The sequence below is a fragment of the Lepidochelys kempii genome, chromosome 2, assembly GCF_965140265.1.
Source record: "Lepidochelys kempii isolate rLepKem1 chromosome 2, rLepKem1.hap2, whole genome shotgun sequence".
Lineage (NCBI taxonomy): Eukaryota > Metazoa > Chordata > Testudines > Cheloniidae > Lepidochelys > Lepidochelys kempii.
In genome coordinates, this window is record NC_133257.1 from 184,253,505 (window position 1) to 184,279,251 (window position 25,747).

At 41.7% G+C, this 25,747-nt stretch overlaps 2 protein-coding genes across 10 annotated transcripts in view; one reads left to right on the forward strand and one right to left on the reverse strand.

Moving 5' to 3' along the window:
- Positions 1-5,339: 5,339 nt before the first annotated feature.
- On the reverse strand, positions 5,340-17,154 carry LOC140907330 (zinc finger and SCAN domain-containing protein 29-like). Of its 3 annotated transcripts, none has more exons than XM_073333008.1 (3): positions 7,512-11,325; positions 7,031-7,415; positions 5,340-5,849 (listed from the first exon to the last, which is right to left on the reverse strand). In XM_073333008.1, exons 1-3 carry the CDS (start codon positions 7,701-7,703, stop codon positions 5,710-5,712), a joined length of 717 nt encoding a protein of 238 aa, XP_073189109.1. In that variant the 5' UTR covers positions 7,704-11,325; the 3' UTR covers positions 5,340-5,709. The 3 variants fall into 3 exon arrangements, with proteins under 3 accessions (XP_073189109.1, XP_073189110.1, XP_073189108.1); XM_073333009.1 differs by adding an exon at positions 16,405-17,154 and having other exon boundaries at positions 5,350-5,849; positions 7,031-7,637; XM_073333007.1 differs by having other exon boundaries at positions 5,350-5,849; positions 7,031-11,325.
- Positions 17,057-25,747, forward strand: part of LRRFIP2 (LRR binding FLII interacting protein 2) — a 138,089-nt gene continuing 129,398 nt past the window's right edge. For 2 of the 7 annotated variants that reach the window (XM_073333004.1, XM_073333005.1), the window contains exon 1: positions 17,064-17,546. The gene's annotated coding sequence lies outside the window, so the exon portion shown is untranslated. Of the gene's footprint in view, positions 17,547-25,747 lie in introns of all 7 variants that reach the window. The other 5 variants (XM_073333006.1, XM_073333000.1, XM_073333001.1 and 2 more) reach the window with 5 other exon arrangements.

Consider the following 25,747-nt stretch of genomic DNA (forward strand, 5'->3'; position numbering starts at 1 on the left):
AAGACCAAGAGGAAATGTTGGTTGTTTTTATTTTCAGTTACATTTAGGGTAGCACCTTAGGTTAGCACCTATACCCCCATTAAAACAACTATAAATCTCAAAACATTTTACACCAGTTGTAATGGTTATAATTTTGTATGCTTCCGGGGATCTCTAATGCATCAATTTAAAACTGGCATGAGGCACAGTATCAAGCTAGTCTTACAATTCAGTTCCCATTTCATTTCTCATTAGTTACTAGCATAGTGAGTGCAGAAAAAATAATGAAAGCCAGAGAAAAATGCTGCAACTAGTCAATATTTTCATAATTACAGTACTATAAATATGCCTTATCACTTGAAAGGAGAGCACAACTTCCTTTTGGCTAAACTCAGATATATGAACAGAAAATGCTTCTCTGTTAGTTTGAATATATAAGCTCTCCGCTGTCACACTGCTACACAAGAACTCAAATTCTTGATTTTAAGAATGTATTTTGAACAGTCTAACTTTCTATACTGAAAATGTTTCATGTAGTATTTTTCTTTTCCTGCTTGCCTTCCCTATGAGTGGTCTCACTGAGCAAAATTTGGCCCTTTTTGTATTCATTCCTTTTATTATTCAGAAATCGATACTTAATTGTATACAGGCCCTCTCAGAGGTCCAGAGAGGCTGGTCCACTTCTAGATTTTGAAGCCCCTAGCCATAATAAACATTTAAAATGTTAAAACAAAATAAGGGACCAAAAAAGAGTGAGACATAATTTGAATATTTTTTTATTTAACAAATGCTTTACGAGCCTTTTTCTGTGCAAATGCACTAGTTATTGAGGAAAAAATCTAGCTTTCATGCTATGTCACTGTTGATATTAAACATGGCGAGCCCATTCAAACGCTCTTGACCCATAGTTGAACGGTGATAGTTCTTTACCTGCTTCAACACACTGAAGGTGTGTTCACCTGAAGCCACTGATGTAGGCAAACTGACAAAAAATTTGTGGATCAAAGCGTAGCCTTATACTGGGACTTAGGTGCCAAAGTCTGGAGGGTACGTACCTAAATATTTTTGTGGCTTTGGCCCACAAGATGGATATCAGCAACGACATCTTCCCTCAAACATTTATTTAATGTGGCAATATTTTCCAAAAGAATACAGAAGCAAGTAGAATAAATGTATATAAGAAAAGCTGAACTGTATCTAAAGCTATTTATGTCATCTAATAATATATCATCAGCTGATTAATAATTTAGAAAAAGGATCTTCCTTTGTAGTTATTTGATCCCTATTAATCCTCTCAACTTCAGGGTGGTCCTTCTTATAGGAACTTTCTCCCAGCATGCCTTTCTGGGGATTGGTCCTTTAAAGCTGGCAGACACAAGCAGCTGCATCCCTAAAGTGGCTATTTTGCAACTAGCTGCTCCTTACTGCATTTCCCCTTTCTTTCAACTGGTATTTTTAACTCTAATTATGTTTTCCTTTTTGTATTTCTGAGGAGATATCACATTCTCATAGCACTGAAAATCTATCAAGGTTGGTGAACCATTGATTCTCTCCATCCACCCTGTTCTAGGATGACCAGATGGCCTGATTTTACAGGGACAGTCCTGATTTTGGGGGCTTTTTCTTATATAGGCACCTATTACCCCCCACCCCCATCCTGATTTTTTACATTTCCTATCTGGTCACCCTATCCCTGTCCTACACAGAGTGTCCCTAATCTCAGTTCAAATGTTGAAAATATGGATATTTATGATCATAAGTATATTGGAGTAGAGTAATAGAAATGAAGAGAGCACAGTTAACAGTTATGGCAGCCATACTGTAACATGCACATACTTAATAGCCATCTTAAGTCAATCTGTCTCCAGAGCTCTCATATTTAAAGCAGGAATTACTGCCTGTTTTTTAAGTTGCTATGTTGGGATCATATTTTAGAAGCAATCTAGCCAAATATCCTCTCCACAATTTACAAAAGTGAGAAACATACAACAGCAGGCTTGGTTGTTCTAAAAATGAACCTAGATATCTCTTGTTCGCAGGAGTTGGCAACTCTGTCATTACCTCCAGGAAATCAGGCAACAATTTGAACAGGCAGCCTTCATCTTACTTATGTTGATATGCTGACCATTCAAACTATTTATAGCAGATTTTGAATCAAGGAAAGCAGTAATGGGTAGTCAATGGAATACTGTCACATCTTCAAAAAGGGAGTAACCACAGAGAGTGTACGCATAATTGCTTAAAACATTCTTTGTCACGAGACATTAAGCTTCTTTTTAAAATGTTTTTAGTACTTAAGATTTAGATGCTCTGTTTATTTAAATACTTCGGGATTATTTTTGCTACTTTGAAAGATGCCTTAAATCAGTGATGGTTTAACTTTTTTCGGTTGATCTGAAGGAAAGACTAAAAATGTTGCTCTCAATGCTACTTAACGTTCAGATTCGCAGCTGGTGTAAATCAACATAGCAAAATTCAAAATAGTAAAGCTATGCTGATATATGACAAATGAGGATCTGGCTCAAAGTGTAGTTCCACTCTGAAAACTGACTGTAAAAATAGCATTGTAGGGCTCTATGTTTAGTGTTCTCAATCATTTTTATATCAGGTGTGTTCTCTATACAAGTAAAAAACTATTTTTACAGCTGCCAGCCCTTTTAAAAATCAGACTGCGCTTTGAGTCAAGCAGGGTTCTTTCCTTTTAATGCATCATCACCTGTAATAAAGGTTCTGCAGACCAAAATATGTCCTAATTACACCTGTGTATTCTCTTTGTTTAAAAATTATTGCTTCAATGACAGATGTGCAACTCCATTGCCATCAACAGAGTTGCGTAAGTAACCAAATAGGCTTATAATTGGAAGTTGATAAACAAGTCTACACCAGAAATATAATACTCACTCTCTTTTAGGGTATGTCTACACTACGAAATTAGGTCAAATTTATAGAAGTTGGTTTTGTAGAAAGCGTTTTTATACAGCCCATTGTGTGTGTCCCCACACAAATGCTCTAAGTGCACGTAGTAGGCGGAGTGTGTCCATACTACAAGAGGCAACCATCTACTTCCGGAGCATTGCATTGTGGATAGCTATCCCACTGTTCCCGCAGTCTCTGCTGCCCATTTGAATTCTGGGTAGAAATCCCAGTGCCTGATGGGGCTAAAACATTGTCGCTGGTGGTTCTGGGTACATATTGTCAGGTCCCCCTTCCCTCCCTCCCTCCCTCCATGAAAGCAAGGGCAGACAATCGTTTTGCGCCTTTTTTCTTGAGTTACCTGTGCAGACGCCATACCACAGCAAGCATGGAGCCCGCTCAGCTAACCATCACCGTACATCTCCTGGGTGCTGGCAGATGTGATACTGAATTGCTACACAGCAGCAGTTTATTGCCTTTTGGCAGCAGACAGTGCAGTATGACGAGTAGCTGTTGTCGACGTAGTCCAGGGTGCTTTTTTAACTGACCTCGATGAGGTCAGGGGCGCCTAGGCAAACATGGGAGTGACTCAGCCAGGTCATTTCCCTTTTAAGTTTCGTTTCATGGTGATTCAGTCCTACCGGCAGTGTACTGTCTTTTAATCTGCAGCCAGCAGAAGACGATGGCCAGCAGTCGTACTGTACTGTCTTCTGCCGAGCACCCAGGAGATGATGATGGCTAGCGGTCACACTGCATAGTCTGCTGCCAGCAAGATGTATAAAGAGAGATGAAGTGGATAAAACATGAAATAGACCAGATTTGTTTTGTATTCATTTTCTCCTCCCTCCCTCCGTGAAATCAACGGCCTGCTAAACCCAGTTTTGAGTTCTATCCTTGAGGGAGCCATTCTGTTTCTTGCAAAGCCACCCCCTTTGTTGATTTTAATTCCCTGTATGCCAACCCTGTAAGCCATGTCATCAGTCGCCCCTCCCTCCGTCAGAGCAATGGCAGACAATTGTTCCGTGCCTTTTTTCTGTGCAGACGCCATACCATACAGCAAGCATGGAACCCGCTCAGATCACTTTGGCAATTAGGAGCACATTAAACACCACGCGCATTATCCAGCAGTATATGCAGCACCAGAACCTGGCAAAGCAAAACCGGGCGAGTATGCGACATCAGCGCAGTGACAAGAGTGATGAGGACATTGAGAGAAGTCTGTGTCCAAGCACGGACCCTGGTAATGTGCGCATCATGGTGCTAATGGGGCAAGTTCATGGCGTGGAATACCGATTCTGGGACCGGGAAACCAGCACAGACTGGTGGGACCGCACAGTGTTGCGGGTCTGGGACGATTCCCAGTGGCTGCAAAACTTTCGCATGCATAAGGGCACTTTCATGGAACTTTGTGACTTGCTTTCCCCTGCCCTGAGGAGCAAGAATACCAAGATGAGAGCAGCCCTCACAGTTGAGAAGCGAGTGGCAATAGCCCTGTGGAAGCTTGCAACGCCAGACATCTACCGGTCAGTCGGGAATCAATTTGGAGTGGGCAAATCTACTGTGGGGGCTGCTGTGATGCAAGTAGCCAACGCAATCAAAGATCTGCTGATATCAAGGGTAGTGACCCTGGGAAATGTGCAGGTCATAGTGGACGGCTTTGCTGCAATGGGATTCCCTAACTGTGGTGGGACCATAGACGGAACCCATTTCCCTATCTTGGCACTGGAGCACCAAGCTGGTGAGTACATAAACCTCAAGGGGTACTTTTCAACAGTGCTGCAAGCACTGGTGGATCACAAGGAACATTTCACCAACATCAACGTGGGATGGCCGGGAAAGGTACATGACGCTCGCATCTTCAGGAACTCTGGTCTGTTTCAAAAGCTGCAGGAAGGGACGTTATTCCCAGACCAGAAAATAACCGTTGGGGATGTTGAAATGCCTATAGTTATCCTTGGGGACCCAGCCTACCCTTTAATGCCATGGCTCATGAAGCCATATACAGGCAGCCTGGACAGTAGTCAGGAGCTGTTCAACTACAGTCTGACCAAGTGCAGAATGGTGGCAGAATGTGCATTTGGACGTTTAAAAGCACGCTGGCGCAGTTTACTGACTCGGTTAGACCTCAGCGAAACCAATATTCCCATTGTTATTGCTGCTTGTTGTGTGCTCCACAATCTCTGTGAGAGTAAGGGGGAGACGTTTATGGCAGGGTGGGAGGTTGAGGCAAATCGCCTGGCAGCTGGTTACGCACAGCCAGACACCAGAGCGGTTAAAAGAGCACAGGAGGGCGCAATGCACATCAGAGAAGCTTTGAAAACCAGTTTCATGACTGGCCAGGCTACGGTGTGAAAGTTCTGTTTGTTTCTCCTTGATGATACCGCCCACCCCTTGGTTCACTCTACTTCCCTGTAAGCTAACCACCCTCCCCTCCTCCCTTCGATCACCGCTTGCAGAGGCAATAAAGTCATTGTTGCTTCACATTCATGCATTCTTTATTAATTCATCACACAAATAGGGGGATAACTACCAGTGTAGCCCAGGAGGGGAGGTGGAAGAGGGGAGCTGGAGGAGGGAAGGACAAGGCCACACAACACTTTAAAAGTTTAAAACTTATTGAATGCCAGCCTTCTGTTGCTTGGGCAATCCTCTGAGGTGGAGTAGCTGGGTGGCCGGAGGCCCCCACACCACATTCTTGGGCGTCTGGGTGAGGAGGCTAAGGAACTTGGAGAGGAGGGCGGTTAGTTACACAGGGGTTGTAGCGGCGGTCTGTGCTCTAGCTGCCTTTTCTGCAGCTCAGCCATATGCTGGAGCATATTAGTTTGATCCTCCAGCAGCCTCAGCATTGAATCCTTTGAGCTCAGAGAACATTTCTTCATGAGTGCATTTTTTTCGCCTTCTAATCTTCGCTAGCCTCTGGGAAGGAGAAGATCCTGTGATCCTTGAAACACATGCAGCTGGTGGAGGAAAAAAAGGGACAGTGGTATTTAAAAAGACACATTTTATAAAACAATGGGTACACTCTTTCATGGTAAACCTTGCTGTTAACATTACATACATAGCACATGTGCTTTCGTGCCAAGGTTGCATTTTGCCTCCCCCCCCCGACTGCGTGGCTAGCTCCTCATACCTTCCCCCTCCCCGTGGCTAACAGCGGGGAACATTTCTGTTCAGCCACAGACAAACAGCCCAGCAGGAACGGGCACCTCTGAATGTCCCCTTAAGAAAAGCACCCTATTTCAACCAGGTAACCATGAATGATATCACTCTCCTGAGGATGACACAGAGAGATAAAGAACGGATGTTGTTTGAACGCCAGCAAATATACACTGCAATGCTTTGTTCTACGACAGGTTTCAGAGTAACAGCCGTGTTAGTCTGTATTCGCAAAAAGAAAAGGAGTACTTGTGGCACCTTAGAGACTAACCAATTTATCTGAGCATGAGCTTTCGTGAGCTACAGCTCACTTCATCGGATGCATACTGTGGAAACGGCAGAAGACATTATATACACAGAGACCATGAAACAATACCTCCTCCCACCCCACTCTCCTACTGGTAATAGCTTATCTAAAGTGATCATCAAGTTGGGCCATTTCCAGCACAAATCCAGGTTTTCTCACCCTCCGCCGCCCCGCCCCCTCCCCACAAACTCACTCTCCTGCTGGTAATAGCTCATCCAAAGCAACCACTCTCCCTACAATGTGCATGATAATCAAGGTGGGCCATTTCCAGCACAAATACAGGTTTTCTCACCCCCCCACCCCCATACACACACAAACTCACTCTCCTGCTGGCAATAGCTCATCCAAACTGACCACTCTCCTTACAATGTGCATGATAATCAAGGTGGGCCATTTCCAGCATAAATCCAAGTTTAACCAGAACGTCGGGGGGGTGGGGGCAGAAAAAAACAAGGGGAAATAGGGGAATTTGTTCTACAATGATTCCCAAGTACGTGCTACTGGCCTGGAGTGGTAAAGTGTCCTATCATGGTGGACAGAAAAGGCTGCCCTCCCCAGAAACCTTTTGCAAAGGCTTTGGGAGCACATCCAGGAGAGGTGCAAATGCCAGGGCAAATTAATTATTAAACATGCTTGCTTTTAAACCATTTATAGTATTTTAAAAGGTACACTCACCAGAGGTCCCTTCTCGGCCTGGCGGGTCTGGGAGGCAGCCTTGGGTGGGTTCGGGGGGTACTGGCTCCAGGTCCAGGGTGAGAAACAGTTCCTGGCTGATGGGAAAAATGGTTTCTCCGCTTTCTTGCTGTGAGCTATCTTCCTCGTCCTCAAAACCTGCTTCTATGTTGCCTCCATCTCCATTGAAGGAGTCAAACAACACGGCTGGGGTAGTGGTGGCTGAACCCCCTAAAATGGCATGCAGCTCATCATAGAAGTGGCATGTTTGGGGCTCTGACCCGAAGCGGCCGTTTGCCTCTCTGGTTTTCTGGTAGGCTTGCCGCAGCTCCTTAAGTTTCACACGGCACTGCTTCGGGTCCCTGTTATGGCCTCTGTCCTTCATGCCCTGGGAGATTTTGAGAAATATTTTGGCATTTCGAAAACTGGAACGGAGTTCTGATCGGACGGATTCTTCTCCCCATACAGCGATCAAATCCCGTACCTCCCGTTCGGTCCACGCTGGAGCTCTTTTGCAATCCTGGGACTCCATCATGGTCACCTCTGCTGATGAGCTCTGCATGGTCACCTCTGCTGATGAACTCTGCACGGTCACCTGCAGCTTGCCATGCTGGCCAAACAGGAAATTGAAATTCAAAAGTTCGCGGGCCTTTTCCTGTCTACGTGGCCAGTGCATCTGAGTTGAGAGTGCTGTCCAGAGCGGTCACAATGGAGCACTCTGGGATAGCTTCCGGAGGCCAATACTGTCTAATTGTGTCCTCAGTACCCCAAATTCGACCCGGCAAGGCTGATTTCAACGCTAACCCTTAGTTGGGGGTGGAGTAAGGAAATCAATTTTAAGAGCCCTTTAAGTCGGAAAAAAGGGCTTCGTCCTGTGGATGGGTGCAGGGTTAAATCGATTTAACGCTGCTAAATTTGACCTCAACTCCTAGTGTAGACCAAGGCTTAATTGTGCTGGTTCTGCAGTGCTAACCAGAGTAAAAAGCATTAAAAATGTATCACTAAAGTTAGAAGATCTTTGAAAAAGAAAGCAAGTTTGAATAAGAGTGTCATTTTTGCATCGCCACTTTTCAGAGCAGAATCATACTAAACATAGTAAAACCTCACTGTATATGCTGAGTCAGATCTGCTGACTTGTGTTGGCTTTAAGAATAAAAATCCGCAAAAATATTGTCACACAACTACAAAAAACCCTAAGCTCCTTTTTCTTGCACCATCAGACTTTTTTTCTAGAAGTTTCAACCAGTTACACATATACAACTTCAATGGAATGGCATAGGTGTCAGTGAGACCATAGATTTTAAAACAATGGTAATGCATGTATGTAATTTAGGACATAATTTGGCCTCTTATTAATGCTGATGCATGAGATAGAAAAAAATGCACTTTACCGCTCAAAACCCAGACTCTGTTTACATGGCTGGCACGTAGAAAAAACATCTTAAAGACAAAACATTTGATACATGAATAATTGAGAAGATAGACATGCAACCCCACATGCAATTTAAATAAGTCATTCTTTAGAGTACAGCTACACTTTAAGCAGAGGAATGTAAAAACTTGCCCTCACATTTTTTATACTTTCCAGTTTAGGGGTGGAGAATTTCACAAACAGATACAACTTGAAATATATACACAAATTCATTGGATACAAAAGTCCAAGTAAGCTGTTACTGCGGCACTATAATTCAATACTCAGTTGAGTTAAAGGGAAACTGTCAACTTGAAAGCTAGTCAATAAAAATTGCTTAAAGTATTTTCACGTACTAGACACGGTTTCGAGTCCCTCTACCAAAACTTCTTGTATTTTTATACTTTCCTAGTTTTCTAAAAATTCTTCTCTTCCCTGTAGTTGGGGTAAGCCCCTCAATAAACAGTGAAAATGACTATGCATATTTCACAACACTGTAAGCAAACTGAAAAAAATAAATGTTTTCTCTTTTTGTTTACCATTATAGGTTAACATATCATATTAACTTCAGTAGGTAAAATTTTACAGAGAAATTTATCTTAAGTTGAAAGTCCCTTTAAATATAAATGGAACAGGGAAAAGTGTTAGGAAAAATCATGTGTATCACTTTTTTTTCCTCTTGACCTCTAAAAGTTGACATTTGTTTGCTATTAAAATAGTGACAATCCCTAGCATTCAAAAATCATGGTTCAGGCTCCCAAAATCAAGAGACTGGATAAAAAATAGTGAGATCTATTTATAACTATTTTGGGGCCTTTTTATTTGACTTCTGGTGTTTCAGTCTTTCGGGTCATGTTTTCCAGCAATTCTCTGAAAGCATGAAGGATAGAAACATCCTAAGTAAAAAAAAAGTTACAATTCTTATCTTCACATAATTTCAACAGCTGGGGCTGTCAGATAATACCAAATGTTGCAAGGCATGTATTAAAATAATGGGTTGACAATACTGCTGTTGTCTTAGACCTTGGCCTATGTACCCTATTAGTAAATGTTACCTTCTAAAGCCCCTGACCTGCAAGGACTTTGACATATGCTTAACTTCTAACATGTGCATAGTTTAGTTGAAATCAACAGAATTACTCATATGCTCAAACTCCTACATACCTCTTAGTAGGAGTGGGGCATTAAATTAGATTTTTCAGGTGTGCTGAGTTTTCACAGTTTAAGTTGGCTTTACTGATAATGTGAAAATCAGTCCCATAAGCATCTGAACCTGTGCTAATGGTTATGGCATGAAGAATGGCCAAGCGTGTTAGGAAGATGCAACCAATTTGGACTCTGGGAGTTTTCAGGTTTAATATTTCTCACAAGGGAAATGCATTTCAATCCCTGATAAATTTAAAATATTTTACTGTAGCTTTGCTCCTATAATTTAACACCAAATGTATAAATGAAGTATCTACCTTACCTCCAGGGAATCTGCTGTAAATTAATGTCAGATGTATGCAATGTGAGAAGGAGACAAAGCACAGATGAGTGGCAAGAAACAACATGCAGCAGTCAGGTTGAGTAATCTGGACAATATATTTAATGGGAAACCAACATATCGTCTTGTCTAAGGTGAATTTTACACCTTTAAAAGCTATTTGATTTATTTTGTTTATAAAATGAAATACATGAGACAACCAGATTCACTGCTGGAGTATGTGAGGGAGGCTCCACTGAAATCAAAAGGCAGTAAATTAAGTTGGTTGAGAGTATTTTGTTAAGCAAACAGTGTGTGCATTTCTGACTTATTTCTTGAGGAGAATTGTACAGCAGTAGTCGATTTGTAAGATACAAAAAGGAGGGATTCAAAGAAACAGTAACTATATCTTACATGTGTGCCGATTATTAGTTTACTTACGAGTGCTCTGTGGGTACACCATCACTGGGTGGAAGTAATTTATATTATTTGGGCTTATATAATATTATAAGACTAAAATATAGTCATATTACACTGGGCTTACATTCATTTATGGGGCTAGGCTATCTCTAATAACAAGATCCACTAGACTTGCAATAAATTCTAAAACCCACTTGTACTGAGAAGCCAGGTTAAACTGTGTTGTAATAAAATTCCTACATAAGTGTGATTATGGTCTGAAAAGTAAGTATGAAATAAAAATCATGTACATACTCAAAAGATCTGTGTGTTTAGACAAGTCTGCTTCATTCTGAGAAAAAAATAAGCTGTTACTGCTTTTCACTCCTGCTAGTCCTGCAGACTCATTTGAGACTTATTCCTTAGAGATTTGTTATGGAACAGTAAATTGGATTCTATTTTGACTCATGTGTCATCAATAAAATTGTTAACTAAGTAGCAATTACAAAATCTCTTACTGTTGACACACAAGCTAGAAAGAACAGCTTTTGACTTTCAGATACCAGGCTGCATGCCTCTTCCAGTATTTGGTCTATCATTTTATTTTACAGCTATAATATCTTGATCACAACTTTTCACCTTGTATGTAATCGCCTCCAACAGTCACTTCATACTCTTCAGTGATTAGGGCCCTACCACATTCACAGTCCATTTTGTTCAATTTCAAGGTCACAGGGTTTTAAAAATAGAAAATTTCATGATTTTAGCTATTTAAATCTGAAATGTCACGGTGTTGTAATTGTAGGGGTCCTGACTCAAAAAGGAGTGGTGGGGGGGGGGTCGCAAGGTTATTGTAGGGAGAGTTGCGGTATTGCTAACCTTACTTCTGTGCTGCTGCTGGCATTGGCACTGCCTTCAGACCTCGGCAGCTGGAGAGTGGCAGCTGCTGGCTGGGATCCCACCTCTGAAGTCAGAGCTGCAGCCAGCAGCAGCACAGAGATAAGGATGGCATGGTGTGGTATTGCCTCCCTTACTTCTGCGCTGCTGCCTGCAGAGCTGGGCTCTCAGTAAGCAGCCGCCACTCTCCAGCTGCCCAGCTGTGAAGGCACCGCAGAAGTAAGGGTAGCAATACTGGGACCCACCCACACACCTAAAATAACTTGCGACCACCCTGCAACTCCCGTTTTGGTCCGAATCCCCAACTGGAGAAATGTTGGTCTCCCCCGTGAAATCTGTATAATATAGGATAAAAGTACACAAAAGACCAGATTTCACAGTCCGTGATGTGTTTTTCTTGGCTGTGAATTTGGTAGGGCCCTACCAATGATCTATCCAGAAGGCTTCAGTAAGAATGTACTCTCCTGTCTGCAGCCATCTGTTGTTTCTTGTCTTAGATATAAGCTCTTTGGGGGAAGGACTGTCTTTTTCTCTGTGTTTGTACAGCACATAGCACAATATGGTCTTGGTCTATAACTAGGCCTCCTAGTCACTATGATAATAAGAGATTTTCAACACACCCCTCCATGATAGTAAGTGTGACTGCTATGCTATACCAGATCATATTTTTATTAAGATAATCTCAGCCCTGAGGAATTTCCAATGTAAAAGGTGATATAGATAAAATGTGCTGGGAGACCCAGGGGAGAAAGCAATCTCTGTATTCTCCTATTCCCCCTTCCTTACTGCTTCCCTTGTTTTACTCGTGTAATGTTGTTTCAGAAGGCATTTGATGTGGTTTACTGTTTGTGGGTGGGTCTGACTGAAGAAGTGTTTAGAAGAGTTAAAATGAAGAGAAAAGGAGGCCTGACAGACTGGATTGTAAGTTTGTTTCATGCATAGGGGAAGAAGAAGGCAGAGACAAGAGTGGGAGGACACAAAAGGGGGAAAGGAATGCAGTTACATGAAGGATGAATTTAGCCAATAATAGTGAATGTGTGATGTCACAATAACTTTCTCATCAATAAATTATAGCATCAGAACTCCGAGCTAAAGCGTCACTGCAAGAAGAGAACTGCCAAAGTGAGGGGGACAGAGAACCCTCATCCAAAATCAAGTATTTTGATTAATAGCAAACAAACCCCAGGCAAATATATTTCTTTGTATGCACTCTCTATTCAAAATTGCTTCACTGTGAAAGTCTTTTTTTAAAATGGTACACATCAGATCAGAACTTTATTGCAGGAAGCAGACACCAAGCCATAACTGAAACTGTTCCCACTAATCAAATTACAAGATTCCTACAGGATATGTTTCCCAGTGTGATCTTCTGTTTAAGCAGAATGCAGATTTCACCCTTTAAATGCTTAAACAGAACAAAGCAGTTCAGTATAGCTTCCTCCCACAGGCAGTTCTTAGGGTCACAGCTAGGCCCTTCACATACATGTAGTGGTAGAATTGCATATGGATGTTTTTGTTCCAAATGTATTTTTTAGCTGTTTGTACATTAGTTTTATTTTAACTTAAAATGTTTCGACTGGCAGTAGCAAAAATGAGAGTGCTAGTGTAGATGAGCCACCACTGTGTTATCTAGTGCTGTTCAGCACAGGTCTAGATGATGTGATAGTTCAAAACACCAGCAGCGGCTGGCAATTGGTCTACATTCAAATTCTCACCAGTGGAGATGAAACAATAGTATATACAGTAGGAAATTTCAAGAAAAAATGTTTAGTGTAGACAAGGCCTTAATTGGACATGTGTTCACTTTGAAAATCTCTAATTAAAAAAAAAGGGGAGGGGGAGAGAGAGAAATTGATATGCTGTTTGACCTGCGAGTTTATTGTCTGTCTGTCTTGAGTTTTTTACTAAATGAGATGACAAAAGAAACTTAGAATATGACACACTCTCTCAAAAAATCCTTCCAGTGTCTGGAATTCTTTCTGTGAAAAAGTCAACATATTTTAGAAAGTGTTCAGAATTTTGCTGAACCCCATTTCTCCCAGGGGGTCATACAGCTTCTTGTACCTATTTCTCTAGAGAGCCACCTTTCAAATTACCACAAGAATGACAGGCAACATTAAACACCGCATACAATTAAGCATGAGCATCCAGCAGTTTTTAGTGGGGAAAAATTGATAATTCAGTAATATTGGAAGCTACTTAAGTGGCAATTTGAAAGGCTTTACAGACTGACCATTCTCTGTACAGTTATTTCAGTCCTTTCAAAACAGAGAGTCAAACATGATCTTTTCATTTGCATGCTTCTAATTAAATGTTTGTTAGAAAGGTGGCTATTGAGCCACCTATCAGTGAGATTGTATTATGAATTGGTATTGTTGCATGTCATACCGCTGCAGAATGTTTGCATACGATACAGTGTATTGCTTCTCAGAAAAGTAAACAAATGCCCCTTTTAAACCACAAAAATTCATGTCTGCTCTCAAGTGGGGAGTCTCTTGACTGCATCATTAAAGAAAAATGTGCTGCCTATGATATGAAGAGAACAACATTACGCAAATCCCAATACTTCATCATAAAAAAATGTACAAACACAAATGAAAACTTTTTTCCTACATCTAGCAGTATGTCGCCAGAGAAGCCATCCCACACAAAGCTAGAACATTTCAGAAGATTCCACATCGCCAGCCCAAACAGAGCTAGGAAGAACTCGTATTAAAAAGGATATTATAGAAGTTAGAAGGTTGCTGTCACCAGCTAAACCAAACCAAAATGCTCCTAATATTTTTTTATGAAGACTCCCACTAAACAATCATAAATTCCACAAAATCAGTAGGTGAATTTTTTTATAGGAATCAACTCCAAACAAGAGATTACTTATCATTTGCAAGATCAGTCACTTTCTCTCTTGCTTTTACTTCGTGTTTGAGAGTGCCTTTTTGACCGTGCATCAACATTTCTGCTTCACCCTGCAGTGAGATCACCATCTATTACCACAAAAATTAACATATTACAAGTAAAGCATGATGATTGCACTACATGATCAAGTGAGGAATGAGGGTGGGACAGGATCAGGCCATTTTTTCCTTAAACCTGAATATCTTTAATTATCAAAGAAAAAGTATGAAACACTAGCAAAACTTCTAAGGAGGTTACTCTTTAAGTATGTGTGAAAGTTGTCTCCTCTATAACAAAGTCTCACTTTCTGAATTAGGATCGTAACAGCTGAGGGCAGATTTAAGGGTTGGCAAATATTGACTTTGTCACTGCCAAAGTTCTTTCACTCTGTCCCCTTCCTCATTCTACTCTTGGTTTTGTTTGTTTTTTCCCCCAGTGGTACAGGATTATGTTTCTACTGAGGGCTTTGGAGGTATTTGTAACCGAGGCCTTATCATTAGGACGGCCACTTAATTTACTTACTCATTCCTCACGTTTTCACCCATGCCTTTTTTCCACACTGGCCCTTACACATGGCATGCCCTCACTGAACTGATCCATTAGATTCCACTATCCTTTCTCCAGATCTCTCCTCAGATCTGTCTGATGCCTATGAGAAATTGGCCAGTTATTGATAAGCTGAAGTGCAGATGAGGACAGTAGATACTTTACCTATTTACAGGAACGAAAACAGCCTGTAAGTGTGTATGGACCTCCTCCAAAGCCCATTAAAATGGACAGAAAGATTCCCATTAACTTCAATGGGTGTTGGATCAGGCCCTATGCATATATAAAAATGGTATATATTTGATTCTGTTCCTTTTCCTCCCACCACCTAGATGTCATATTAGATAAGTAAACTCTTTGGCACATATCTTTGTATATATGTTTGTATAGTACCTAGCACAATGGAGCTCCACTCCACTCTTGTCTGGGGCCTCTGCAAACTGTTATATGATGTAAATACAAATGAGGGACCTTTACCCATACATCAGCACTGTGACCCAAGAACCTCTGAATGCCAACTGGCAGAGGGCAATGAGGGTGTCTAACTGTACAGGAATCCCCTGGGTTCACCAAAATAATGTCATGTATGGTCTCTGCTGCAAGCCTGTGTCACATAACCATTGTGAGAAGTATTATGGAGAACATGTGAGGACTTATGTTTATATACTGCAGATTATGTTCTCTAGGTGTGTAGGTCAAAACAGTAGAGTGGCTTGAGCCAAACTCCTCCAGATAAAGGCTGGGGGACCAATATGTACTGTATAATATACAACAAGAGGCTATTAGCATGCTAAGTCAAATGCTAATGAAGAGCTAAAGAAACTAATAGAATGACATAAACAGCAGGCGGGGCAGGGAGGGAGACCCTATCTTGAGGTGAACATCAAAGATCTGTTCTGATATATTTGGGGGTGCAAAAAGAGGCACTAGCATCCTTCACCTAGGAAGTAAACTGACAATGGGCTTGCTTTACAAGAAAGGGATCTCAACCAGGCTTGGCTGAAAATGCTGGCATGAACTTTGGGTGAGACAAGCTTCTATAAACAGGAGGACAACTTGTTAGTTAAGCTTAGGTTTTAGAAGACCTGTTATGATGATGATTTATATGTAACAATTTGTTCCCATCTCTCATGCTTTTAAAAAAATTATTTTTGTTTTATAGTTAAACTCAAGTGCTGTGCCTAGTACAGGAGCAGGAGTGTAAACTGTTATACACTGTTCCTTAGAGAATAGAGGATTTGGGATTTTTGTGGGTATCAAGTGATCAGGAGCTATATACTACAGGGAGCTACGTTGAAGGGACTCAGGGCTGGGGTGTACCTTTTGTCCACCCGCAAGGCAAAAGGAGGGCCTGGTCCATAGGAGAGTGCTTGACAGTCTGGTTGTGGTAGGGAGCTAACACTCAGCTAAGACAATCAAGATTCCCTCATGCTGGAGGCAGGTAGTAACAAGGTGACTCTCAGCCCTGGGTGCCCCAAGAAATGTCACAAACATCCCCAAAACTGTCAGTGCTCTTGTGAAGGGGTGCTATTTAAAAGAAAAAGAATTCACGGTTTGGGCAGTGAAATAAAGGGAAGTTGGAAGTGAGAACACCAAGGCTGAATCAATTTTGCAGGGCGAGGTGAGAGGATAAAGCCTTGATTGAGGCTGGGGGTACGTTGTTCCCTGGGGGGAAAGATTATGACAATCCAGATCACTTTGTTCAACCTCGCAGGGCAGAAAAAACTTACGAACCTCCCTCTGCCTGCCACAGTTTTGACTCACCTCGTCGAGTGCGGATACTAATGACTAATGGGGGGGGGGGGCTGGCGCCGCCTGTCCCCGCATCTCCCGGGTCAGCGGGAGTGTAACAGAGCCCTCCCGGGCTGGCGGATCCTGCTGCCCCTTTCAAGGAGCAGCTGGCCGAGTGGCGGTGACAAGGACGTTTTGACAGGCGGCTGCCAAGAGCGTCACTCTCCTTCGGTACCCTGGGACGGGGCGGAGGGAAAACACACGAAGGTGGCCCCAAGCTAGGTGTGCCTCCTCCTAAAAACGCCGGTCTCCGCCCAGCGCCCAGTTCTTCCAGCGCGGGCCGGTCACGTGGAAAAGGAGAGAAAACCGCTTAGCCCCACACCACTGCATTTAACGACAAGTGACTGACTTTTGTCAAAGAGGCCACAGCGATTCACGCTGCCAATCGTCTCCTCCACGGCTGAGCAACCACACCTCAGCCGGCTCCTAGTGCACTCAGCGCAGCCGGCGGGAGCAGAGTCCGAGTCAGAAGCTGCACCCTGCTCCGCAGGGGCAAGCAGGCTCGGCCCAGGCTCCCTCCCGAGAAGCCGAGCCGAGGGCGCAGCTCCGCCTATGAAAGCCTGCCCCTCGCCCGGCTGCTTGTGCGCATGCGTCCGCGCCCTGTAGCCGGGAGCGGCGCCGCGCCGCCCCGCCCCTGGGGCCAGTCGTGAGTGGAGCTCGGCGCGCATGTGCGCGCGCGCGGTGGGACGTACAGAGCCTCTTCAGCCGCTACAGCCGCGGCGCTGCTGTTTTGCCGCCGGCGCAGCCCCGTAGCCGCCGCCGCCGCCGCCGCCGCGCGCTCCCCCCGCCCATGGAACCCTGAGACCGATTTGAAAATAACCGCTGTTCTCGTGGCCTGGCGATGTGGCTGTAGCTGCCGGCGCGGGGGCCTGGGCATCGCCGCTCTCTCTCTTGTCTCCTGCTCGGAAAGAGCAGCTCCTTGCCAGGGGCCCGGGGTGCCCCGCCCGGCAGCACCGCGCTCACCCAGGGCGGCTCCTCGCTGTGGGTTCCGGACCTCCCGCTTCCCCTGGGCTCCTGTGGGCAATAGCCTGGAGCCGGGACCAGCGAGGTGCTCGGCTCACGGGGTGGGTGTCAGGCGTCTCCCGGCGCTGGAGACCTGCAGTGGATTGTCCTCGGTAAGGGACCCGCAGCTCGTGACCCTGCAGGTCACGAGGAGAAATGGGGACGGGGGGGGGGAGAGAGGGACCCCGCTCCTGTGGGGGAGGCGAAGGGTTGGGAGGGACCCCGATCCTGCGACGGAAGCGGGGTGGTAATTGAAAACCTGAGAGGAAAAAGAGGGCAAATATTCAAATACCCCCACTGCAGCCTGCAATAAATTTGAGTATTTATGTATTGTAGATGTATATGGTATGTGGATTTATATATGGGGTGTTGGTATGTATGTATACTGCATATATCTCATGTATATTTATTGTGTGGGATTCCCCACGTGCTATTCAGTTGCCCCATGCCCACTGATGGTTTCACAGGTGCGGTGAGAAGGAGGCAATGCCCTGTCCAAGAGATACTGTCCTCAGTGTTGACCGTGCTGGGATTAAATTACTACCACTGTTGAAATTTATTGCTTTCTCTAATAAACTGAGTACGGAATCCTTCTATGCAGCACCTCTGAGATGAGTATTTCAATGCACTTTACCAACACACCCTGCAGGGTTCATGGTTTTCCAAAGTGCTGACTTTGCCCCCGTAGGGTGGGCAAAAAGGGCTATTGCAGGGGTTCAGACAGGCTTCTCTGTTGTTCTTTGGGGTCTCTGCTTTCATTTGAAAAGGAGTGCTGTTTAGCTGTTATGGAAAACCTTAAAAATGTGACCACAGTGTAATTGACGCAATAGTGTCTGCCTGTATTTGCAGAGAGCCTGGAATGAAAGGTCTGATGTATGGGTACCCCATTCATTTAAATGATGGTAGTTAGCATTGTTGACATTTCCAGTATTTCACTGATTCTCAAAGTTTGAGAGGAGAAGTATAGATCTTTTGATATCTTCAATCTAATCTGATTGAGGAATTATTTTGGGTACACCTTTAACAACACATGGTTGGGTTGAAGAGATGAATATGATTGGCTTCATTTTCCTAAGGGAGCAGGGCTTAGTTTCCAGCATTTTGGGAGACTGTCTTAAATCTCTAACTCTCCTGTGAGGAGGTAAGTTAAATCACTTCCTAGCTGCTATTTTTATTTTTTACTGTCTACTGTGCCTGTAAATACATAAAAAATTAAAATGTCTTTTGAGCTAACAGTTGAAGAGTAGCAGCTGTGTTAGTCTGTATCCTCAAAAAGAAAAGGAGTATTTGTGGCACCTTAGAGACTAACAAATTTATTTGAGCGTAAGCTTTTGTGAGCTACAGCTCACTTCATCGGATACATCGGTAACAGTATTGTCTCCCTAATGCGTCACTGGCTAGTTGCATGATGTCAGAACTGATTTAAGGTGCTATAGAAATACAAGGTATCACTTGGGGATCGTATAATTCTCTTTCAGAAAGAGAGTGCAGAATTAACAGGAATTGAGAGAAGCTCACTGACAGTGCAAGGTCTGACAATGTTCTTGAGCTGGATCTGGGAGTAGTTAAGTATGAGGACTGAGGAAAGTTCTGTGAAAGGGGCATCAGGCAAAATAGTGGTGGTGTCCATTCTAGATCAATCCATGGAATTGCTTCAAAGGAAAGAATTCATTTTCATCATGATTCTCTCTTTAGCCAATATATAGAAGATGACATAGTGTTTTAACGTGAAGTTTGGAAAGTGTGATTCAGATAGGAAGCGAAGTCACTGAGTTTTGGGTATGACAAAGGTCTTAAAAATAAACAGCAAAAGCATAACTCACAATTAATGTGCAACTTGTTGTCTGAACATTACTAGATACAGCCTCTTGAGAAACTTGTAATTTGATAGGACACATTGCTGAACAGGTATTTATTATAAGTAGAGCTTATGGAGGAGGAGAGAAACAAAAAGGAGGTTTGATATAGTGGTTGATACTTTTAGTAAATGTTTGTGATATGGTGCAATGCGTTCATAATAGTGTGTCACAATTCAAGCTCTGGTTTCTGTTGCCAAGAGCAGGAAATATTGAGGGGAAGTAATCTAGTTGATTAATTTGAAGAGTTGTGTTTTTAGTGGTTACAAAATTACATTTAATGACTCCTAAAGAAAGGAATTCATCCCTCCGTTGTACAGTATTTACTGCAACGTAGAAAATCTCTTGAAACTAGATAACAGATTTGTGTAAATGTATGTAATGGATAGTTAGTCTCTTTATAAGTTCTTTAAAAATATAGATAATCATGTGCATTCAATATGATGAAAATATTTCATAGTAGTGGTGCCTAAGTAATAGAGTGATAGGCATATTTGAAATAACTTTAGTTTTCGCTCTTGTGTATTAGGCATATATTGTATAATTAATGAAATAGTAGGGAAGTGTGAGGGTGTACTATACATGCCAAACCCAAGATCTAACGTTCTCTGTATTAAAAGAATGCTGACAAATTAAAGTTATACTATTTTAAAAATATTTGTTAATTTAAGTGTCATTTTACAGCATTAACTACTTTATGCGCTTGTTAAGTACTTCAGTTACCAAATGTTGAGGCTCTTAGTGTTTGTTTCTAGTACATACTGTGTTTCAGAATGTGACCTGTTTACCATGGTTTTTGTTTGTGGGGTTTTGGTTTTTGCTTTTTTAATTAATTAGAAAATAGAACATTGGTCTGTAATAGCAATATGTATCTTCAGTGAATTAATCTGTCCCTTATGAAATTTGGTGAGAAGATAATTATTTTTAAAATGTGGGTCTGAAAAGATGGTGGTGATGTTATAATGTTGTTCACTTAGTTGTGAAATAAAAATCTGATCTCATATTAAATCTCACTTTGCGATAATAATGTAATTCTATAGAATAATTTTATTTTTGGTTTGGTTTTATGCATTTCTTTCAGTTTTCCTGGTGCCTATCCCAAGTTGTAGAGCATGTCCATAATTTAATACAGAAACCTTTTGCCTTGGACTAAGTCTAGCATTTAGAGTTGCATTTAGAGTTCCAGAGCATTTTTAGGACTTGGCAATTCTGTTCTTCTGTATCTCCAGCATGTTTACCTACTTTGGGTATTGATTTTTGAAAGCCTAGCTATTTTCTTCCCCTGCATCTCCCCTCAAACTTGATGATCACTTTAGATAAGCAATTACCAGCAGGAGAGTGGGATGGGAGGAGGTATTGTTTCGTGGTCTCTGTGTATATAATGTCTTCTGCAGTTTCCACAGTATGCATCCGATGAAGTGAGCTGTAGCTCACGAAAGCTCATGCTCAAATAAATTGGTTAGTCTCTAAGGTGCCACAAGTACTCCTTTTCTTTTTCCTCAAACTACAGATACCTTAGATAGTGCCATGGTATGTTTTGTCTTGAGTGGCACGAACAGTTTAAGAGCTCCAGGAATAAATCTAAGAGCCTGAAGTAAAATATAAACTCTGATCTGCTGCTATGTTAGCACCTTAAAGAGTATCAGTGCCCATAAAGTGTAACTCAGCAAGCCTCTCTCAAAGTATTTGTGCTTTGTAATCACATCATCTTCTGTAAAGGATTTCACTGTGTGAAGTGAGCCTCTGCACCTTGCCTGGCATGATAGTGGCCGCCCAGGTACCAGTACTTTTAAGACATCAATTACCATACACCTCTCAGCCCAAGAATACGTCACTGCGGCTGTAGCTATGCCAGCATATTCATTCCCTTGTGGAGCTGTAAGATAACTGGCACATCAGGTTTGCTAGTGCAGTTGTTGCTGTCAGCTGAGGGTGTCAGAGTACTAGCTAGTCAGTAACTACAATTTAGAATTCAGCAGACAGCACCAATAGGAGCTGGAGTTTCATGTGTGGGCCATGAATATTTTTAAGCCAGTTTTCCAGGTTGATTTTTGTTTGTTTTTGTTTAATGGTAGATTCAACCTTATTCAGCCAAAAGCTCCCTGTCTTAAACACCTTTGTAATCTCAACACCTACTGACCAATATTGTTAAGGCATTCGCAAAAAGAAAAGGAGTACTTGTGGCACCTTAGAGACTAACCAATTTATTTGAGCATGAGCTTTCGTGAGCTACAGCTCACTTCATCGGATGCATGCCGTGGAAACTGCAGCAGACTTTATTTATACACAGAGAATATGAAAAAATACCTCCTCCCACCCCACTGTCCTGCTGGTAATAGCTTATCTAAAGTGATCATCAGGTGGGCCATTTCCAGCACAAATCCAGGTTTTCTCACCCTCCACCCCCCCACACAAATTCACTCTCCTGCTGGTGATAGCCCATCCAAAGTGACAACTCTTTACACAATGTGCATGATAATCAAGTTGGGCCATTTCCTGCACAAATCCAGGTTCTCTCACCCCCTGACCCCCCTCCCGAAAACCACACACACAAACTCACTATCCTGCTGGTAATAGCTCATCCAAAGTGACCATTCTCCCTACAATGTGCATAATTAAGGTGGGCCATTTCCAGCACAAATTAAGGCATTGTAACTCTCATACCCTTATTTAGACACAAGGCACTGGGCAAGCTTTAATTGGTGTACATCAGGTTTTACTAAGGCAACAAATCTTCCGCCTTGGGCATGTTGCATCTTATCATTTATTGTGTTATCCAGCACGTACCAAGTATCCATGGGTTCATGATCATCTGTCCAAAGGCCAGCCTTGTTTCTCAGAGACGTGTATAGCACAAGAAAGCGCTGGTACATAGAACTGAGCACAGAGTCTTGTGGTAGGGAACATGATTTAGGACAAGTGGTCTCAAGACCAGTGGGAGTGATATATTAGAACTTCTTCCAGTGGGACACATTGAAAATGAATTTCTTAGCCGTTGACTTGAACAAGAGGCTGAGTGGTCTTCCGCACTTTGTAATAAGAAAAGAAAGTTTTAATGGGAGATGTTGTCTTCATCCTTTGTGGAAAGAAGCTCCGGTGGGCTTTTTACAGATACCTCTGGTAGCTAAGTCCTGGCAAAGCTCAGGCATGTCAAATGATCCTCATAGCCCAATGCTAGACCATAAAAATATAAATCTGTTTTGTGTGTTTTGTGTTTATAGCTACTCATGCTTATATCATCATGCTGAGAATCTGGCTTTGGATCATCCCCAAAGTGTACCTCATTCCATCCCAGTGCAGGAGCCCTCTCAGTAGCAGTTTGATTATTGACAGGGTTGAAATGATTAGGTATGGCATATCCAGGTGGCTTGAGTCCTGGCTGCATGAAAGCTATCTAGCAGAAGGACATGTGGCTTCAAGTAGCAGGAAAAGTTGCAGTGTGGTGCAAACAGCCCTCAGGGACCTCTTTCTGTACCCCATTCTAAAGTTGCCTGAATCCATCTCTTCTTTTTGTCTTTTGCAAGGCATAGTAGCCGCCATTGCCATTTGGAACATGAACTGCTAGCACTGAGCACAAGACCAGTGTGCATGGACGCCAGCTTCTACCTCTCACAATTTCTCTAACAGCAGATACTTTACTGTTTTCATTATTTCCATGTATTATTTGGAATTGTGATCCCCTCCCCCTCCCCCCAGGGCTCTAACCATGTGACAAATCACAATTCCAAATTCCAACCATGTTCCATTAAAATCAAGGAAACTAGTAAGAGTAAGGTACTACTCTGAGTGAAGATACCACATCTGTTCCTTTTGAGATTGCTGGATGAATGGCACTTTAGACATGGGAAACCCTGGTCCACCACAGATCAGTTATGACTCTCTGCTCCTACCCTGTCTTTTAATTATTTAAATTGTATTAATCCCGTTTAGATTGTAAACTCCACAGAACAGTTACTTGTTTGACAGGCCTTCAGAGGCCGCCATGAAAACGTATAGCACTCTACAAGTAAAATACAATACTAGTAAAATGCACAGTATTGAAGCTCCACCACTTAAATTCAAGAATTAAATGTGAATCTGATTAATTTAATGGTGTAGTTCTTTGTCACAGAACAAGAGCCACTGTTGGTTTATTTAAAAAGATTCTCTATGCTTGACATTCTTCCTCCCCCTCTCAAGCCAAACTCACTGTTAGCATATGTGGCTTGGACCTAACTGAAGTCAATAATTACACAGTTTACACCAGTGGTGAATTTGGCCCTATTACCTGTCATAGTAACAGAATAGGATTTTTCCTTTTAATTTCCAAGTTATCCCCTTTTCCCTGCAACAATGGCAATAGCATGTCTTATCTCGAGGAGGATGGCTGTGTACATAAACCAGAGTTGCGCTCTAATAAGCAACTTTGTATCTATATAGCATTTCCCATCTCCATTAGGGAAATACTGCAAATTGTTAACTCTGGGTTACCTCCCCTGAGGGTAGCAACTTTGAGAATCCTAGTGTAGATCAGCCACCAATTAACATCACATTTTAAGCACCAAAAGATTTAACCCAGCCCAGAGAACATCTAGTCTTGAAATGCCGGTAGCTGCCTACACAAGGTTTCCCAACATTGTTGTCACTGGTGGAGCTGGATTAGTATAAGCAGTGGTGAGAAATCTTTGCAAGATTTCCATGGTGTAGATAAGGCCAGAGAGTCAGTGTCAGAGTTGGGAACAGAACTCCACCAGTCCTGGCTCCCACACTGTGCTTAAACTGTATTCAACAGGGTTGATACATTTTTTTAATTTTTTTTCTTTTATCAAAAAAACAAAAACAATTTTTGTTTTGTTTTACTTATTTTTACTTTTTAAAAACTGTTTAAAATGACATCTGAATTTAATAGAAAATATTATAGATAAACTTTTTTATACTCTCAAAACATTTAAATAAAAATAAATATGCTGAAACCGTGAGCCTCTTTCAAAAACTTTGAGTTAAAGGTTACTTTTCTATATAAATTTTCCCCAATTCTTTCTTTAACTTTTGAGGTTAAGCCTTATAAATATGGCACAATAGGTCAGTCTAAATAATTTAAGAGGCTCTCATTTTCAAAGAGTAGGAACTTAAGCTCCAGTCACTTTCACTTAAGCATATTTGACAATGTTCCTAGGCTGACCTGAAATAATCAGTTTAATTCACTTTTAGTAAACAGATGGGTTAACTGTATCATTGTTATAAATAGGAAACACATTTTGATCAGAGAAATTTGTATCCAAAACATTTAACATTTTGTTTAATTCCAGTTAAATCCTAATGCAGCTTGACACAAATGAGCAAAAAGTCAGTTTTCTAGTAATGGGACAATGTATCATTCAGCATTTTCTAACATACTAAAAGTGTACAACTAATAAGAATCTGAAAATATTAAGCTATACAATTGCTTAAATAAACATATTATCATAGTGTCCCTCCTAGGTAGCAAAAAGATTTACCAACTCTAGTGTAAAGGCTCTATTCATGTTTTAATGATTGTATCAACCAATAAGAATGCACCTTTCTTTAGAAAATAACTGAAGTACAAATGGAAAAGTTGATAAAAATTGATTTAAATCAAGGCTTTCCACTTGGTGATTTAATTTGCTTGATTTAAATGTATCCACCCTGTCTTGCTTAATTTACTTGTTGCTCTGTTTGTTGTCACACTAGTTTAGAACATCCCACACACTAGTTGTTCTGCAAGAGTGGAAAGCTGGTGCAAATGGTATCTGTAGAGAGAAAAATTGCTTGCCTTGTAATTCTGCTTCTTTAAAGATATCACAGGAGTCTTACTCACCTTCCTCCCATCATAGTATAGGCATCTTCTTATGAGGTAATGTGCTTTTACTTTTATGTGTAATACAACCAGGGTGGATTTGATTGAAATCAAATTGATTTAAATCAGTAGTCAGGAAGACTCAATTTAATCATGGATTTTTACATAAAAGTGCATTCTTTTTGGTTGTTATAACCTTAATACATATAATTCACAACTCAGAGATAGATGTAGGTTTCATTTTTTAGAAGGTACACACTATACATTTTTTAAGTGATTTATTTTGAAAACTTTTCAGATTAGTTTTACAGCTATATCAGAAAATGAATGATTGTTTGGTTATTTCATTTACCAAAGATAATTGAAGCAGATATTTATGAAGTCCAATTCAACAGGTTATTCATTAATATTTGGAGGATTTTCTTGGCATGCTGTATTAGGAGGAGAACATCACCAGATCATCTTCAACACAACTTCCTCCTGAGAAGAAACAACATCATGAGAAATGTTCTATTTGGGTAACCAGGCCTTGCATTTCTTTGGGTATGTCTATGCTAGAAAATTAGGTCGATTTTATAGAAGTCCTTTTTAGAAGTCGATTTTATACAGTCAATTGCGTATGTTCCCACTAAGCACATTAAGTCGGCGGAGTGCGTCATCA